The sequence below is a fragment of the Struthio camelus genome, chromosome 6 (assembly GCF_040807025.1).
Source record: "Struthio camelus isolate bStrCam1 chromosome 6, bStrCam1.hap1, whole genome shotgun sequence".
Taxonomy (NCBI): domain Eukaryota; kingdom Metazoa; phylum Chordata; class Aves; order Struthioniformes; family Struthionidae; genus Struthio; species Struthio camelus.
In genome coordinates this window covers 35,120,640-35,137,692 of record NC_090947.1, presented here as the reverse complement: position 1 = coordinate 35,137,692, position 17,053 = coordinate 35,120,640, and the positions used below count along the sequence as shown (strand labels likewise).

At 46.5% G+C, this 17,053-nt stretch overlaps 1 protein-coding gene and 1 long non-coding RNA gene across 6 annotated transcripts in view; one reads left to right on the top strand and one right to left on the bottom strand.

The window, feature by feature from the left end:
• The window catches only part of HEG1 (heart development protein with EGF like domains 1), a 66,932-nt gene that overhangs the window by 27,912 nt on the left and 21,967 nt on the right, over nucleotides 1-17,053 (top strand). For 4 of the 5 annotated variants that reach the window (XR_011141967.1, XM_068949114.1, XM_068949115.1 and 1 more), the window contains exons 3-14: nucleotides 1,002-1,274; nucleotides 1,466-1,750; nucleotides 2,803-3,018; nucleotides 3,575-3,895; nucleotides 4,320-4,637; nucleotides 5,560-5,892; nucleotides 6,828-7,145; nucleotides 7,877-8,191; nucleotides 9,171-9,473; nucleotides 9,997-10,338; nucleotides 11,432-12,805; nucleotides 15,580-15,699. Coding sequence is in view for 4 of the 5 variants with exons in the window: in XM_068949114.1 (XP_068805215.1) it covers nucleotides 1,002-1,274; nucleotides 1,466-1,750; nucleotides 2,803-3,018; nucleotides 3,575-3,895; nucleotides 4,320-4,637; nucleotides 5,560-5,892; nucleotides 6,828-7,145; nucleotides 7,877-8,191; nucleotides 9,171-9,473; nucleotides 9,997-10,338; nucleotides 11,432-12,805; nucleotides 15,580-15,699 (4,518 nt within the window). In the remaining variant the exon portion in view is untranslated. The remainder of the gene's footprint in view (nucleotides 1-1,001; nucleotides 1,275-1,465; nucleotides 1,751-2,802; nucleotides 3,019-3,574; nucleotides 3,896-4,319; nucleotides 4,638-5,559; nucleotides 5,893-6,827; nucleotides 7,146-7,876; nucleotides 8,192-9,170; nucleotides 9,474-9,996; nucleotides 10,339-11,431; nucleotides 12,806-15,579; nucleotides 15,700-17,053) is intronic. The other variant, XM_068949111.1, reaches the window with a different exon arrangement.
• Nucleotides 7,518-14,611, bottom strand: LOC138067667 (uncharacterized). Its single transcript, XR_011141968.1, has 3 exons — nucleotides 14,547-14,611; nucleotides 14,033-14,286; nucleotides 7,518-13,638 (listed from the first exon to the last, which is right to left on the bottom strand). It is a non-coding gene; the product is annotated as an uncharacterized lncRNA (long non-coding RNA).

The window sequence follows — 17,053 nt, the reverse complement described above, 5'->3', positions numbered from 1 at the left end:
TGTGGTTTTTCTTTTTCAAATGTTGCAATGAAAGCGATTCTCCTGAGCGGAGACTCAGCAGCGCCATGAGAGAGTCCTTTCTGCATACCTCACCTTCCCTGTACACCTATATCAAAGCGCAGTTTCCTCCCCTGAACATGACCGGACGGCTTTGGCCATGCTTATCCAGGCCCCTTTTTCCGCCGTAACGGGGTTTAATCAGCTCAGGCTCGCTTCGATCCCCGGACGGCGTTACCGTGCCCCTTCTCCGCTTGTGCCAGGGGAATCGAACCCCGTCAGGAAACTCAGCTAGATTAAAAGTGCCCACGCTAAAGAGCAGCTAAGTCACGGTCTGTAGCTGAGACCCTCACACTGAAAACATGCAGTTCAATGCCTGTCTTTGTGCTCATTTGTCATCTTCTCCAGATTCAGCAGGGCTACGGTCATGGATAAACTAAGGGGCTTTCTTAACAGTTCGCTGAATGTAAGCCCAGTTCCCCCAGTGACAGTACGAGTCCGTGCTGATTGCACCGTTCCCGTTTCAAAGTTTTTCTTAACACCCCTACATGAAGTAAGTGTCTCACTGGGATAGGAACTTAGATAGTGTCTTTATTTTTTTAATTAGTCGTTTTTTTCCCGTTTGAGGGCTTGAACCGGGAGCCGTCGTGTCCTCGGCAGATGCCCAGCCTGCCAGCTGGTGGCTGTCGTGGCGTAAGCTTCTCACCACTTTGTGCGTTTTCACATTTTTAAAGAAATGTCTGGATTTTCTTGCTGCGCAGAAATGAAAACAGATTTTGAAATACTGAGATTTTTCAGTAATGGGTGCTTTCTTTGCCCAGCAGTCCCTCTTGCAGCATGCTTTGTGTTAAGCAGAGGAAATACGGGGAATATTGCTGTAACCTCACTTGCATCACGTAGCGCTGGGTGCGCTGGGTGCCACTGTGTGTGACGCTGCTGTAAGCCCAGCCAGGACGGTTTAAGTTGTTCAGCAGAAATATTAATTTTCTTGCCCTGTGTCCCAGCTGCTGGAAGCAGTCGCCCCCCGGCCACTAGTTCGGAGAGAGGGAAAACAGCTCTGGCGTCTCCCAGTGACTCTACGAGCACGCCGGTGCTGCTCAACCGCGCTGCGGAGAGGACACCACCAGTTTTGGGAACTACCAGCACCTCGGCCGATGTGGTCGATGGGGAAACGCTCCTGCCAACCGGCCAGAGCCGCGGGGTTTGGGACATCGCCACGTCGGAGCATGCAGCGGGGACGCTGCCTCTGCATCCGTCCTCGGATACTGATCCTCCAGGTGAGCGCTGCAGCCCCTGACCTTCTGCTGTCCCGGTGAAATGCTTCCCTTTGCGCTGCAATATCGGTAGAGGCCATGGTGACTCCTGAAGGGCCGCTTTTGTGGGAGCGGTGCTTTGTACGTCTATGTCTATGTGTTTTCATTTGCTTTCCCCTCTTGCTTTGCAACCGGCGGTGGCCCTTCTCCTCCAGCGAGCAGCTCGGCGAGGAGGGAGCAGCCGTCCGGTCCTCGCGCTGGTGGCGCGGGCGTTTCACCCACCGCCTTGAGGAGCAGCGGGGGGACGCTGCCACCTCTGCCCAGCAGCTCTATCTCAAGCTCGGGGGCACCCAGCTCTCCAGAACAGCCCCAGTCCTCACCTAGCGCACCCAGTGCCCGGACTGGTGGGAGTAGCCGCGTGCCAGACCCCAGGCACTTCATAGAGGACTCCACGAGCCCTTTGCTGATGGCATCTCCTGGCTCAGAAACTACTTTCAGAGGTGAGCTTTGCTGGCCTGCAGGTTTATTTTGTAGCTTTAAAAATATCTTTAAAAGTCTTTAGATAGCTTTTGTTTTCTTGAAAAGAAAGAAATTGTAGAAAAATCTTTTTTTGCTTGCTCTAGGTGGGTGCAAGTGGGCAGCTGCTGGGGATGGTGGGCAGGGGGTGGTGATGAACCATAGGTGCATCTCACCAGGGACACTGGGGTTTGGGACGGGGTGGCCCCCTTCCTGCTCTCGCCAGGCCGCTACTGGTGAGCACCACTTGCCCAGGGGCCACCTCCCATGCTCCTTGGTGTGGCTCCTGCCTTGCCTCCTCCTTGGCTTCCCGGCATGGAGCAAGGGCAACCCAGGTCAATGCTGCTCATGTGGCTGAGAAGCCTTGAGCCAGCTCAGCCTCTGCTAGCTACAGGAGTAGGGATGTATATGTTTTTTATTGCCTTTTAAAAACGGATGTGGAGTATTTTGTGGAAAATCTGAACTTTTCATTGAAACGCTACTTTTTCTTTTTTTTGGCATTCATTTTTGTTTCAACAGTTCGCTGAAATTCCCTGCAGAAACCGGGAAAATGTTATAGAAAAAATCATTTAGTCAAAAAACTCCAGCGTTTTCCATTAAAAAAAAAAAAGAAAGAAAAAGGTCAAAACTTTGGACCTTATCTTATCACCGTGTTTTTTGCCGGGTGGGAAAGTCGCAGTTGGCCGGTTGGCTGCTGGTGGCAGAGTGAAGCTGCAGGCTGAGCTCGGGCCTCGGCGTGCCTGCCCTGAACAGCTCCCAGTTCAGCTCCCAGTGGGACTGCACTGCTCCGCATCGCAGGGTGCTGGGGCTGGTGATGCTGCATTGTCGCTGCGCTTTTTGTGGCTTTATGACATCCTTTGCAAGCAATGATTTTGGGAGATTCCAAACTGGAGAATTTGCCTTGCTCTGAATCAAGTCTCCCCGTATTGAAAACCTCCGTATTTATTGGATCCATATCTGGTGTTTGGGTATTACCGGGAGTAAACGCAGCCGTTACAGGGCTTTCCCGTTAACGCTTCCCTTCGCTGCATCGCAGCCACTGGGAGCAGCCTTCAACCGGTTGGCGACTGGGCAGCAGAAAGCCGCACTTGGGATTTCCAAACGGGAACATCCAGCCCTGCAGCCCGGCCCCAGGCCTCGTCCCCGGGGACGTGGGGCAGCAGCGTCTCTCCAGGAGGCACGCTTCTCGCCGGGGCCTCCGTGGACCGCCTGCCGCCACCTCTTCCACCGGCTTGGGGAAGCACTGACCCAGGTGAGCCCCGTCAGCCTGCAGGTTCGCTCCCGGCTCCCGTGGGTCTGGCAGCCGGCGGGCTTGTGAATGCTGCGAGGATGTGGCCACGGTCAGGTTTCTGCATGTCTTCAGCCGTTTGCTCTTTGATCCCATGTTCTCCCTGCGAGAAAAGTGAGAGAGGCTGGGCTGGTTGCACCAGTCTTACAGCAAAGGGGAGATTTAAAGTCAAATCCCCACAGTCCTTGTCCAGTGAATCTGGCCATGGTTCTCCCCAGCCTTACTTGCATAGGTTTGCCGTTCCCGAAAGTGCCGGGAGCGCAGAGCACAAAGCCCCCGAGTGGGTGGCCAGCGCTTTCTGCGCTGCACTTCCATGGCATCAAGCCACTATTCTTTGCAAGCAGTAACTCAGGTCTTCCTGAACAGAAGGGATTCGTGCCTCTCCAAAACAGCACTTTGTCTAGATTGAAAACTTCCTCTGCTTAATATCCATACGTGCACTGTAAGCATCTGGGAAGAAACTGGGTCCATCTGGTTATAATTTCGTACATATATATCCAATTCTTTTCTTGTGTCTTAGCCATTGGAAGCAGCTACCAGCCATCCAACTTCGCAGCAGCAGAGGAGGGAATGTCTCATTTTCCTACCACCAGTACGTACGTTCCAACACCATCCACCAGAGGCGGAGGAAGGACGTTTAGGTCGCTACCAAGCAGCACCAGCCTGACCGATGCAACAGAGATTTCCACCTCCAGTAGCGAAACGATCCGCCCTTTGGATCAGACCCAGTCCTCTGGGACGTCTTTGGCAGCAGAGGCTGGTGGAGGCACAGGTGCCACCGCACCGTTCATGGACCCGTTGCTGACGGACTCTGCATCGACTTTGGAAAGCGCTTCCAAAAGTGAGTTTTGATAGCTAGCGCTATAACTTGGAACATTATTTAAAAACTCTTTATAAACAAAATACGTCCTTTTTATTTTAAGGAAAGGAGGAATAATATTGTAGTTGGCACGTTCCGTACGTTTAAAAACATTTCACAGAAATGAAAGTATGGATAAATATTATTCTTGTTGGAAAGGAGGAGAGATTTTTGTTGAAAACTTTCAGTATTTTGCAAGCAATAGCTTCAGGAGTTCCTATGTAGAGTCCTTTTTTGTTTCACTCTTAATGATTTCTCAGTAGTAAATATTTCGGTATTGAATATTCGTGCATATGTTATCTACATTAACTGATACCGGGATGAAGCTTACTCAGCTGTTTTAGTTTACATACAGCAGCTTTATTTCTCCCTTTTTTATTTCTCCTTTTTTTGTATCCTTTTTTAGCCTTTGGAAGCACTTATGAAGCAAAGAGCATCTCGACTGCAGAAGAGGGGACTTTGCACTCTGCCACCAGCACCGCTGCTGTGCCTCTGGCGCCACGCACCAGCGCCGCGGAGAAGACAGTGGGGTCTCTGGCCAGCAGCAGCTTCCCCAGATCCACCTCCAGCGCCGATGCGCCGGGCTCCTCAGGCAAGCCCTTGTCCTCCGCTGCAGCTCGGACGCCTGGTGTGGGTGGCTTGCAGGGTGCCATGAGTGCCACAGAGCCTGCCACAGACCCAGTGCTCACAAGGTCACCCTCTGCCTCGGAAGGTGCTTTCACAGGTAAATTTGTTAGGCTAAAAGGAAGCCCTTCTGGGGTTGAGCTGGATTTTGCATTCCCACAGTGCTGTTGTAAATATGGGTATTGTTATTAATGATTGCATCTAGCTGGCGTGGGGATTCGAGGAGAAGGGTTGGAGGGGATTTCAACCTTTGGTTGAAAAACTGAAATATACTGGTGTTCTAGCTCACTAATGAAATTTCCCATGGCGAGAAAAGCAGCCATTGATTTGTGCCCCGCCACTCACACTTAATTCACAATTAAGTCCTCACAGGTGAATCACAGTGCAGCACTCGCTCCAGGCGAGCGAGTCAGAGCTCAGCATCCTCAGCGCTGCATGGCCCTTGGGTTCTCCCCTAACTTGACAAACTTGCCTGGCTATAAATGGGATAAATTGGGGAAAAATACCATCCTAGTGTGCCAGGGACGTCTCTGAGCATGTGAGGCTGCTATCTGGCCCATGTGCATCGTGTCCCTGTGGGCAGCAGCTGGGATTTGCTGCCTCCTGGGATGTCGTAGGCCTGCGTGGTCGGGCCAAGCTGAGCACTTTGAGGTTTCAAAAGAACCTAAAGATCCCTTTTTTGGATCGTCCTCTGGTGCCCTGAACTGAAAGGGATAGGCTCCTAATTTAAACAGGCTCTAAGACAGCTTAAATGCATAAATAAGGTATTGTGCACATCTTCACTGTAAATTATTTCCACTTTTCTTTTTTTTAGCTGTGATTTTCATAGCTTTTTATAAAGCATATGTGCCTAAGCAGAAAGGATTCACACCTTCCCAAAGCAGCACCTCCTCCAGGTTGAAAACTTCCTCGATTCAATATCTGAACAAACCATGTCCCAAATTGTGCATTGTTTAAAAGAGACCATCCATCATCGTATGACTTTACATGCATAAATCTAATCTGGTTTTATTATATCTTAGGCATCAGAAGCAGCTACCGACCAACTAACAGCTCAGCTACAGAGAAAAGAGCTGCCGATTCCTCTACCACCAGCGCATACGTTTCAGCCACAGCCACCGGCACGGGAGGAAGGACACTGAGGTCCGTAGCAAACAGCAGCAGATGGGCAGCAGAAGACTCTACTTCTGGCAGTGGCGTGTCCAGGGCCGTAGGTACCAGCCGATCCTCACCTGTGTCTTCCATAAGAGAGACCTACGGAGTTAACAGGTTGAGAGAAATCACAGATGTCACTGAACCTTTGGCAGACCCTTCGCTAACACATTCTTACTCTTCTTCAGAAATGCCTTCCACAGGTGAGCTCAAGTTACAAATGAGATACCACTTTTATTGTAAATAAGAGGAGGACTGTTATTTTATTTTCCACTTACCTGACTCTTCTCCGTAGATCTCAAAACATGTTACTGCTGTTTGGTATAAGCTGTTAGGAAAATGTGATGTGATTTTTGTGTCTGAAATATTTCAGCTGTTTCTTGAGGAAAATGTTTGGATTGGGTTTTACAGAAAGGGCACATCTTCTATGAAAAGTCTCATTAAGCCAAGAAAAATAATTTACTTTCAAATCACAAATCTTTTTTTACTATCTCAAATTGCTATCTGTATTTATAGACAAGGGAAATAAGCAAGTGAGGATTAAATCATGTCCCTGCACTGACGGGGACTTGACTTCAGTTCCTTTAAGTTCCTGCCCTGTGTTGAACCCCTCAGACCATGCTGCTTCCCGTAAATTTAGTCAGATCAACAAATTTAAGACAACTTTGAATGTATTGTCTGAGATTCTCCATGCAGAGCTTGTGGTCCTTGTGGTGCTGGGGGAGTCTGATCCCCACTAATCCCATTTCTTCAAATTTGATATGTTTTCTAAGACCTCTGCACCGCTCAGCGTTGCACCTCAGCTGAACAGAATTCCAGGCTTTTCTGAAGTGCTGCAATATTTATTTGTTCTAGCAGCATGGAGCGCAGTCAGCCACATAACAGTGAAATTAAGTGCGCAGCAAAGTAGTTCCATAGATTTTTATATAATTACACTTTTCTTGGCATCAAACCATGCATTTTACAAGACAATTTTCTGTAGAAAGGATCACATCTTTGCAAATTTCCTATTTTCTCTGGATTGACATCTTCTCATATTTCCTATCTGTATACATATGCTCTGCCTCTGGATGTTGCTGAAGAAAGCTCATCTGTTTATTTATAGTTTCACATGTATAAATTTTTCTTTATCATGTAGCTACTAGAAGCAGCCATGTGTCATTTAGCGTCCTATCAACAGAGAAAAGAACTGATTTTCCTACCACCAATACGTACGTTTCGACACCATCCACCAGAGGCGGAGGAAGGACGTTTAGGTCGCTACCAAGCAGCACCAGCCTGACCGATGCAACAGAGATTTCCACCTCCAGTAGCGAAACGATCCGCCCTTTGGATCAGACCCAGTCCTCTGGGACGTCTTTGGCAGCAGAGGCTGGTGGAGGCACAGGTGCCACCGCACCGTTCATGGACCCGTTGCTGACGGACTCTGAGCCTTCTTCAGAAAGCACTTTCCCAGGTGAGCTCTGATGGTCCCCGTAGGGCTCATGCCCATGGATCTCACATATCAGCTCTATGTGGAGGGACAAGCAGGATGTTAGAAGATGCTAGACAATGATATTGAACGACATGGAATGAAATCAGCCTTCAGTGAAAAATATCCCTATAGATTAGTTGGCTTTTGCCTTTGTTCACCAAAGAAAACCAGTTTTACTGCAAGAGCAGTCTGGCCTTGAGATCTGTTGTTTTCCAAGATAGCCAAGAGGACTGTCTTGAAATCGTGCTGTGTTTATAAGAGCGGGAAGGCAACGCTAGTCGTTCCTGACTCCCACCCTGGAAAACAAATGCAGAACCCAGGCATGCTTTGTTTAAATCTCTCTAAGTTACTCACCACTGTAACCCCACCTAGTTTAATTCCAGGCATTTCTATAGTTGTTCTGGTGTTTGCGAGTGCCAGCAGTCTGGAATGCAGAGCCGGGGAGTGCAGCAATGAAGGGAAGCAAACAAGACATCGGTTCCACGTTTTGTTTTTAGTGCCCTCTTCAGGGTATCACTCTGTGAGCAATAATTCGTATGTTCTTGAATGGAAAAGGGTTGCGTCTTCACAATTAGCATTTTCTCCAGATTTAAATCTTCTCATGCGTTATATCTGTACACATACTGTTTGCCTACGGGTGGTGTTGGAGGAGAATGTACCCATGTGTTTATAGTTTAATATGTATAAATCTGTTTTGCTTTATCCTTTCTCAGCCAAAGGAACTATTATCTCACCTACAGAAAAAAACAAGTCTGACCCTCCTTTCACCAGCGCGCCCAGCGCAGTGACAGCTACCAGAGGTGTGGAAAGGACCATGGAGCCTGTAGCCAACATCAGCGCAGTAGCGACCGGTGCTGCTGAAAGCAGCACATCCTTGGATCCGATCCATCTGTCGTCTTCTGTAACGGAGGCTGGAAGGCAGCATAGTATTTCACAGAGTGATGATGAATTCAGTGAGCTTTCAACGCAGCCACTGCCTATATTTTCTTCCAGTGCTTCAATGTCTTCATCTTCACCAGATACTTCTGGTAGGTTGTGACTCCCCGCTTTGCTGCTGCTGCAAAGGGCACCCCTCCTCCTTCTTTCCCCACCTTTGAAATGCTACCTTTTTCCCTCTCTGTCCGAGTAAGCCACGCCACGCGTATCCTGCATTCCCTGCCCTTCATCTAGTCCCTTTGCAGTGAATGGGACAGCCCCTGGAGAAAGCTGTAACCTGGTGGGACTCACAGGTGGATGCCAAGGCCCTCGGTGACAAGACTGGGGATGGCTCGTGCCAAGGCTACTTATATTTCACCTCTTTCTCTAGCCCCACCTGCTGTTTCTCTGGGATTCCAGTTCCTGACTCTTACCGAATTACAAAATTTCACCCAAAGAGATCTGCAATCTCATTTTTACAACAGGTTGCTAGCATGTCTAATGGTCCTAAATAAAGTGGCTGTGATGTTTTTCTAGCACTGAGAAGAGCTCGGCATGAGAAGTGGCAAGAGATAGGTAGACTTTGCACTGCTTCTTTTATCCTGGTTGTTCCGTGTTTGCCAAACCAGCAAAAATCAGAGCAGCTATACCTCTGGTGTGGCTTGCCCCAGCCCATCCTCAGCCGAGGCACTGGTACCCATCGGAGGAGGTGCTGATCGGTTCCCTGCTGCATCCGTGGTCCTGGCTGTGCTTTCAGGATCCCACCCTCCGGATCCATGTCCACAAAAGTTAGTGTGAAAGCCTACTGATACGTCCAAGGCAATTTTCTGCTGGATATTCAAGACCAAGTACTACCTCCCAGCCACCGTTCTCCTTCAGAAAAGTTGTGTGCCCCAATCCGTTTTATTTTACAAGTCTAAGAATACAGGTATCCTGAGCACTCCAGTTAACAAATAAGTGGTGTCACTAACCAAGCTCCGCCTCCAGTTGCGTGAATTGAAACGTTCAGATTTTAGTCCCTACTAGGGCCTCAAAGGTGTTACTAGCATATAAAAATACGTATGTATGTATATCTCTGCTCTGCACTTCCAGAGAGAGAAGAAAGGGTTTCCAGCTTTCCCACCGAGAGCCCGTACATCTCAACTGCCTTCTCCAGGCACGGAGAGGGGACCTCTCAGGCTCCAATTAACCACAGCACGTGGAGTGAGGTGACAGAAAGCTCCACTTTCAACCCAGACATCAGGGAGTCACGCTCCAGACCCTTCCCATCCGCAACAGCATGGCCTGGAGGAGGACCCGTCCCGTCAAGCGATGCAGGTTATACCGAGCCCGGAGTCGAGGTCACACTTTCATCCAGGGCCTCCACCTACTTCTCTGCCCCACGTGAACCTTCCAGTGAGTTTTTCTGAACTCCAGAACCTTATTTGATTTAGAAAAAAACATTCACTCCCCTTCTTCCATGGGCTTGATGTTACCAGCAGCACGTTTTAGAGCTGTTGCCAGGCAGCATTCATAAATTGTGATGATTCTGCTCATTGATATTGTATATTTGCAGCTATTGGTGTTTTGTATTGATTCCTAAAGTCTCAGGAATATGAGCTGTGTTTCCTTGCTATAGGAGATGTCTGCTACTTGACTGGATGGGGTAATAATCATAAATAAAATGTGTCATTATGACTCTGATGATACTCATTGTCCCTGTACACGTACATAGGCCTGTTTCTAAAGTTTTCAGTGGAAAAGGCTTTGTGTGTTAAGTCTATGTTTAAGATGATAGGTTTGTGAAATCTATTTAATCTGTATTTGTCTGTGCAATTTTATTAATCTATATTTCAAAATAGAATCATTGTAGAGCTCACAAGTACACCAGGACCGGAGATGATAAAACTGAGCGCCCACTTTTCTGATCCCTTTTCAGCCACTGGAAGTAGCCATCACTCACGGAGCAGCTCAAGTACAGAAAAAAGGATTTCTAGTGCTTATACTGACCCTATGAACAGTTCGGCCACAGTAACTGGAGGTGGAGAGAGGATGTTGCGATCTGTGACAAATGACACGCTGACCCGTGGCACAGAGAGCTCCACATCGCACGCGGAAATTGCTCATTCCTCTGAAGTGATTCGCTCAGTGTCCATGGAGCAGAGCAGGACTGCTAATACCTCAGCGAGCAGCATGGGCGTCACTGGCTTTGCGACTGAGGCACTGTTTACGCATTCTTCCAAGATACCGACTTATTCTTCTTTCCAAAACGATCTCTCAAGTAAGTTAGTAGGTTTGGGTGCATGTAGTTTGGGGGAAAGAGAGAAAGTCCACGTTATCCTGCATTTATGTATGTTATATGCAAACCGGCATTCACTAGTATGTGAAGTATCATCTGTGGGTGCACTCGGGGGGATGCTTTCATATATCTGAGTGCTGTTGCAAATAGCAGAAGCAAAGCCAGACTCCATCTGTCAGGGTAATCGTTCCAGAAGTGAAACCACGATCCTAAACACTGAAGCAGGTTCTTGATTCACTAGCGAGGAAGTTGTCTTGCTTTCTTGGTCACAGTGTTTGTCTGCATCCTAGCTAATTTGTTGTCGGAGACATTTTCAGAAGTGTTTCATGCTGACCTAAGTCAGTTGTAGAATTAAATCAAATTTTGAATTGTGAAGATCCTATTCTGTATTTTTGAGATTCCTGAAGTTATCCATAAATCCTGAAATTCATCTCATAAGATTGACTGCACCTTTAATGCTGAATAATCTGAATATTTGCAAAGTTATGGGCTATTCATTTAAGATTTCCTGCCGGCAAAGCTTTTGATCAATGAGTTCATGATAAGCTACACGTTAACATAATAATTTCATCCTACAGAGGCCTGCAGTTTACTGTGTCTAGAAACAAATTGACATAAGAAGATGAATATTCTTTAGTATGGAATGGAGACTGAGAGGTAGAGGATATGAGTTTTCTAAATCATGACAGATAAAGAGAACAGATGGGTTTTCCTGCTTAGCCTGCCACAAAATTTCACAGAACAGCAAGTGCTCAAAAAAAGCAAGACTGGAAGAAGAGTTTTTTAGAAACCTTTCCTCCCGCTTTCCACGGGAATCACACGTCTGTAACCTCATGTCTGTAAGATTTCAACATTTTAGAATGAATTAAGGAACGCAGAAGACTCCTGATTCGATCGGCACGCTTGGACGGTGCTCGAAATTCTAGTTTTGGGTCACTGCATTACTGGTTGGTGAGGAGTGTGGGCCAGTTCACAGACAAGAACATTTTATGTATTTAGCAAGTAACTTTAATAGGAAGTCAAAATAGTTTCATATTATGCTGTCTTTCTAATGTATGTTGTCCTTTTACTCCAGGCTTTCCAAGTAGCCATCAGCCAGTCAGTAGCGTTGATACTGAGAAAAGGACCTCTGTTTCTCACACAGACGGCACATACATTTCAACCACGTACACCAGAGGCGGAGAAAGGACTCTCCTGTCTATATCAAATAGTAGCACCTCTGCTGACTCCTCGGAAAGTTCCACTTTTTTTTCAGAAATTTCCAGCCCTTCTGATTCATCTCAATCTTCTTCTGTGACCCAGGACAGAAGAAGCAATGTCTCCAGCGACGGCAGTTTTATTGAACCGTCTACTGAGCCTTTGCTAGTACATTCTTCCAAACCATTGACCTCTGCTTCCACAGGCAGCGTACAAAATACGACCATCTTCGATACTGACTCTGAGTTGTTGCCTACTGGCAGATCATCTCTATCTGCATCAGCATTTCCGTCCTCTTCCTCAGTGTCGTCGCTGCATCGCTCACTGTCGTCAACACCGTCACCAACTTATCTGTTTGCATCATCAGAGTCTTCCAAGCTGCTGTCTTCCTCTGCGATGCCATCGTCGCCCCCTCTACAGGCTTTGTCAACCGCTGTACCCACTTCCTCATTGCTTTCCTCATCTTATTCGTTAACATCTTTATTACCTCTGTTTTCTTCATCATCTTCCGTGTCACAGTCCAACGACAGTGGTCAAGCAAGCACCTCTGTAGCCACCACTGAAGTCAGACAGGAACCCTCTACAGCTGCCATCGTTGGGAGCTCACCCAGAGAGACCAGCAAGTCCAGCGGAACGCACCAGCCCCAAAACAGCACTGTCTTTGTCTCTGCAGGGTCTCCTCCTCTTCCCACAGAGCCCATGGAGCAGCTCAGCAGCCGCGCTGTATCCGTATCTGCTTCTGTGCAGGTAACTGAGAGCCCTTCACCAAGGGTTACTTCTCCCAAGGGGGGCAGCTTTGGAAACACAACGCCGCTGCACACCACAGCTGGCGATACCCCGCGTCCTGGGACAACAGAAGCACCCCACGGTGCCTTACCGAGCACAACAAACCAAAGCGCTGTCCCCCCTGTGGTGGCACTGACTACAGAGAAACCTGCTGTGCTGACAACACCTGCAGTTGGCAGACCAACCCTGGCTCATCCTAGCACTACAAAAGCCCACAGACCCCAAACGCCTGCTGCCACTAAAACAGTTTATGCCACTGGTGAAAGTACAGAAGCTGTGGCTCCTAGCACTTCAAATACTGGTAAAGTCACCGAGGAAAACATCCCGGTTACAAGTCCTCCTGAGGCACCTCCATCCACCAAGACCACTGTAAGCGTTGCAACTACTTTGGCCGCTGCTACCAAACCAACGACTGTCCCTCTGTTGAGTAGCACAGCAGTGCTGAGGACGTCATCGCCTGTAGCAGGTACCATTTCTAGTGGCACTCATCAGCATTGGGACTGGGACGTGGGGGCCGGGAGCAGGTGGATCCCACCTGAATGGTCTTTGGAAGGTTATGTAGCAAACAAGTCTGTTGTCAGCAGGATTGAAGGACAAGAACTTGGTCTTTGTTCTTGGTATTTTTACGATAAGGATTTAGTAATTATGCAGAACTGCTTGAAAAAGCCCAAGTTTTGGTGGGCATTTTTGATGAAAGCAAAGCTGAAATTTGGGAAAATGAAAATAAAAGCTGAACAGCTTTCAGGTAAGCTTAGGATGCACAATCTTTACATTTATCTTGAAAAACAGATCAATAAGTATTTCTTCATGAGAAAAGGCGGTTGGCCAGTGCTTGGTATTTGCGTTGGAACTTCTTCTGTTATTACGACCTATGATCGTTTTCTCCCCGTCTCACTAAATAATCTCCTTGTAAAGGCCTCATCACTTCTTCTATTAGGTTACATACCACAGTCTTGCTGAGTATATTGGTGCAACCACAGCTATGGAAGAAAAGCTGAGAAATGTGCTAAGCAAGTGTTTCAGATTTGCTTTTTTGATTACTTTGTAGTTCAAGAGCATTCCTTGAATCTGTACTGATATTAGAAACTGGAATGGTTATACTTGGGCAAATTCTTCACCCTGTAAAACCGGAACGCATAGCTTTGCAAAAGCAGATGTCTTCACGCTTGGCCAAGGGGGAATTCCCTTGAGGGGTGAGCTGGGATGGTGACTCGCATCCTTCGGAGCAGAGAGGAGCTTAGAAAAAGGTAGTTGTGGTTAACTGCAGTATATTGGAAGGAGTGTAGATGGCAAAAAGCCCTGTGGACGAATAAAGGGTTTCATTTATTACTGCTACCAGGCTCCTTATCTTCTCGAGTAAATACATTAAGCTACATTTTATATGAATGGAAATTGATTCTGTACTTAAAGTTCAGAAACCTGACCCTAATGCCACTGTAGGATATTGTGTGTACTAATTGCATTACTGTCATGAAATACTGATAAAAGTGTATGCTGCATGCAATAACTAAGTATTTAAAAGGTTATTTCTCAGGTTGATTGGTTTTAATTACAGCTGTGGCTTCATACAAACAATTCACTATAGGTGAATGGGTTTTTTAATCAAAAAATAATGGAGTATAGCCTTTTTACTGTCTGAGTCACGCTTTTGCCAAGTTACGCTTTCTTTCAAATATCAGGTTTTGCCACTTACCATAAAGAAAAAGATCTGTCTGCTCTCTTGGATGTAAGGCTTTGTATTTGGGGTTTAATAAGGTTTCGCAGCTCTGCAACCTCTTCCAGATCGCCTTACAGATGCTGATGAAACGATTACCCTGGCTGGTTTGCCTTTCTCGTGCTGTAGTCCCACTGTCAGAGCAGTAGAATAAATATGAGCTGTAGAATAGTCCCGTGCTGACATCACGGTTGTGAAAGCCGGGGAAGAGACTGCTGCCAGACTTCCAGATTCTGGGGGAGAAAAGCAAAGAATATTTGTTAACATTTTTACCATTCCCCCTGTGCCTGACTTAGTGAAGTATAAAGCTCTAACTGCTGTAAGGGAGGAGGCTGCTGGTGTCCCAGCTGTAAAAAAACAACAAACTGAAGCATGAAGAAGGGCAAGCCAACATTTTAAAATATGCCCACTCATTTCTCGCTGCTTAGATCAGAGACATCAAATTGTCTTCTTGCTGGTTGCCCTGCCAGACCGCTCAAAACATGGAGATTACCTCAAATTGGGAACCCTAAAGCAGAGATCAGCTTGGGTCTGTATGGCCTGCCTCATGCCACAGGCTGTTGTAGCATCGTCAGAAATAGCACGCTCTCGTGTTTTGTGCTTTAACCACAAAACCCGTCCTTCCTGCCTCCATCAGAGTCCCCAGCAGAAGCAGCAAAACAGATCTGAGTGGCATGCAAGGTGGCTTGTGTGCCATGTAGTGCCTTGTCCCGGACAAGCCCACAAAGCTGACCTTACAGGCATGCGTGCTGTGAGTCATATGCACAGCAGGAGAGGCATTTTCGACCAGGACAGGATCATTTGTTTATTTTTTAAGGGGAAGTACTAGATATCTTCTGCAGGAGATTTTGTAGTTTGAGTTGTCTAATACATGGAGCATCTGAAATCACCATCATTAATCCCCTGAAATACCTGATTTCACAGTTACTGTTTGCTCCCCAAACCCCCATTCACACGATGGAAAGCGCATTACTAGCAGTGTCACAGGCTCAGGGAAAGGAGGCGATAGCAGCCAGGGCTGCCTACACCTCACCTAGGGAATCTACAGACTGCATCAGATGGCTCGATCCATCGATAGCTTTAGTTCATGGCAAAAAAGGGCTTGGACCAAAAGGGCAGAACTTGGGACTAGGAGCATTAGGAGCCCTGGCTGTGTGTCAGGCTCTGGCTGTCAAGGTCACTTCATCTGTCCCTTCCTGCATAACTGTAATGTTGTTTATCTTTGAAAAGCACTTTGAGATCTGCAGATGAGCAATGCTGTAGATGAGCTGGGTGTTAATATTAACATGGGTCCCAAGAGCTTTGGAATGAATATTCAGGAGAAAGTGTTTTATATTTATTCTTTCAGCTCCAACAAAATAATTAAGAACAGGATAAACAGTAAGTGCAAATGATGCAATGAATCATCTGATAATGCTCAGAGGGTCACAGAAGAGGAGCCAGGTTGATTTTTTTTTAGCCCAGCAGTTGGTGATTTTTGTGGCTCTGTAACTACAGGCCGTGACCTTTTTTTTCCCCTTCTGTAGATGTGGATGAATGTCTTTCCAATCCTTGTCCTGCGCTGGCCACATGCAACAACACCCATGGCTCCTACATCTGTCAGTGTCCTCTTGGGTATGAGCTGGAAAAAGGAAAGTGCAATTTAGGTAAGAGAGCAAAAGTGAAAAGGCGGGGTGGGGAAGATGGAAATAATTATATATAATCTTCTGAAATAAATTAACCAGGGCTCAAACTAGTTCTTCAGGAGTTTAATGTACCTTACAGCTACCACTTTGAACAAGAACCCTTTATTGTTTATACAAGTGCAGTGTCTAATACCTGTCGCATTAGGATGCCCCAGGGAGCAAAGGCAATGATAGTTAAGGGTTTCTTAGCTTGCCTTAAAAATACAGAAACAGAGCAGTGGGCTCAGGCTTGTTAGTAAGGACAGATGTGCCAGTTCTCCTTTTAGGATGTTTTACAACCCCAAAAAAGAATTCTGCCGATTGTCGTAGGACCCAGGCCTGTAGAACTGGGAGACGATGCTTGACTTCACGGAAGTGAGTAGGGCTATTGTGGAACTTGACTTCAGTGGGATCAACCATGTGCATAAAACTAAGCAGCCGTGAAAGTCTTTGTAAGATCAAGGTCTAGTTTCATACCTTTAATGTTTTTTATGCAGCATACTTATTATTTGGGACTCAGGTTCTAACTCCTTCCTTTATATTAAAGGACTCCAAATCTCAATGACTTACAGTGTCCCATTGTGAGGGGGAATTTGTCTTGGTAGCGTTTATTCTGACCCTTAATCAGAGAAGATTAGTGTCATGGAAATTTTGCTAAGGGAACATAACTGAGGTGTCCCTGAAGGGCATTTTGAAACATTTCCTCGTGGTGAAATGTGTCAGCTTCTACCTTAGAGAGTTGTTTTGATTATATCTCAGACTGGGATGTGGACAGATCATATACATACCGTGAAGGTGATTCTTGTCCCATTTTTAACAGGAGTTGTTATACTGCAGCTGTCTGATATGCGATTTGTGGTGAAGATAGGCTCTGTGGATGGGAAAAAATGGGAAGGAATTAGAAGCTTTATAATGTTATCTGCAATTATATTTGTTTTTCTGGTAGAACCTAAAACTGGAGCTCCGAGTTCTCATTTCCACTGAGCATCTCATGACATTTAATAGAAGATTTAGGCATATTATCTCTCCAAGTCTGGACAACTTAGATTATTGCATTCTGCTGCCATGAATCAAATATGAATCTAAACATGGAAAAATACATCTTTTGGACCTCCTTTCAAAAGTTGTTGCTCATTCTGTCCAGCAGTTTAGAAATGAAAATGTCCTTTTTATAGTGCTTTATTCCGACTTGCTGATTTGCTTTTCTTCCACCTGAGGGAGGGGGAAAACATTTGGCACATTTACCTAAAAGTATTATGTGTAGCTTTAGTACCAGAAACTGTCTTGTTAATAAATTTATCCAGCTCTCTCTGCTGGTTCTTCCCCGTAAATTAGT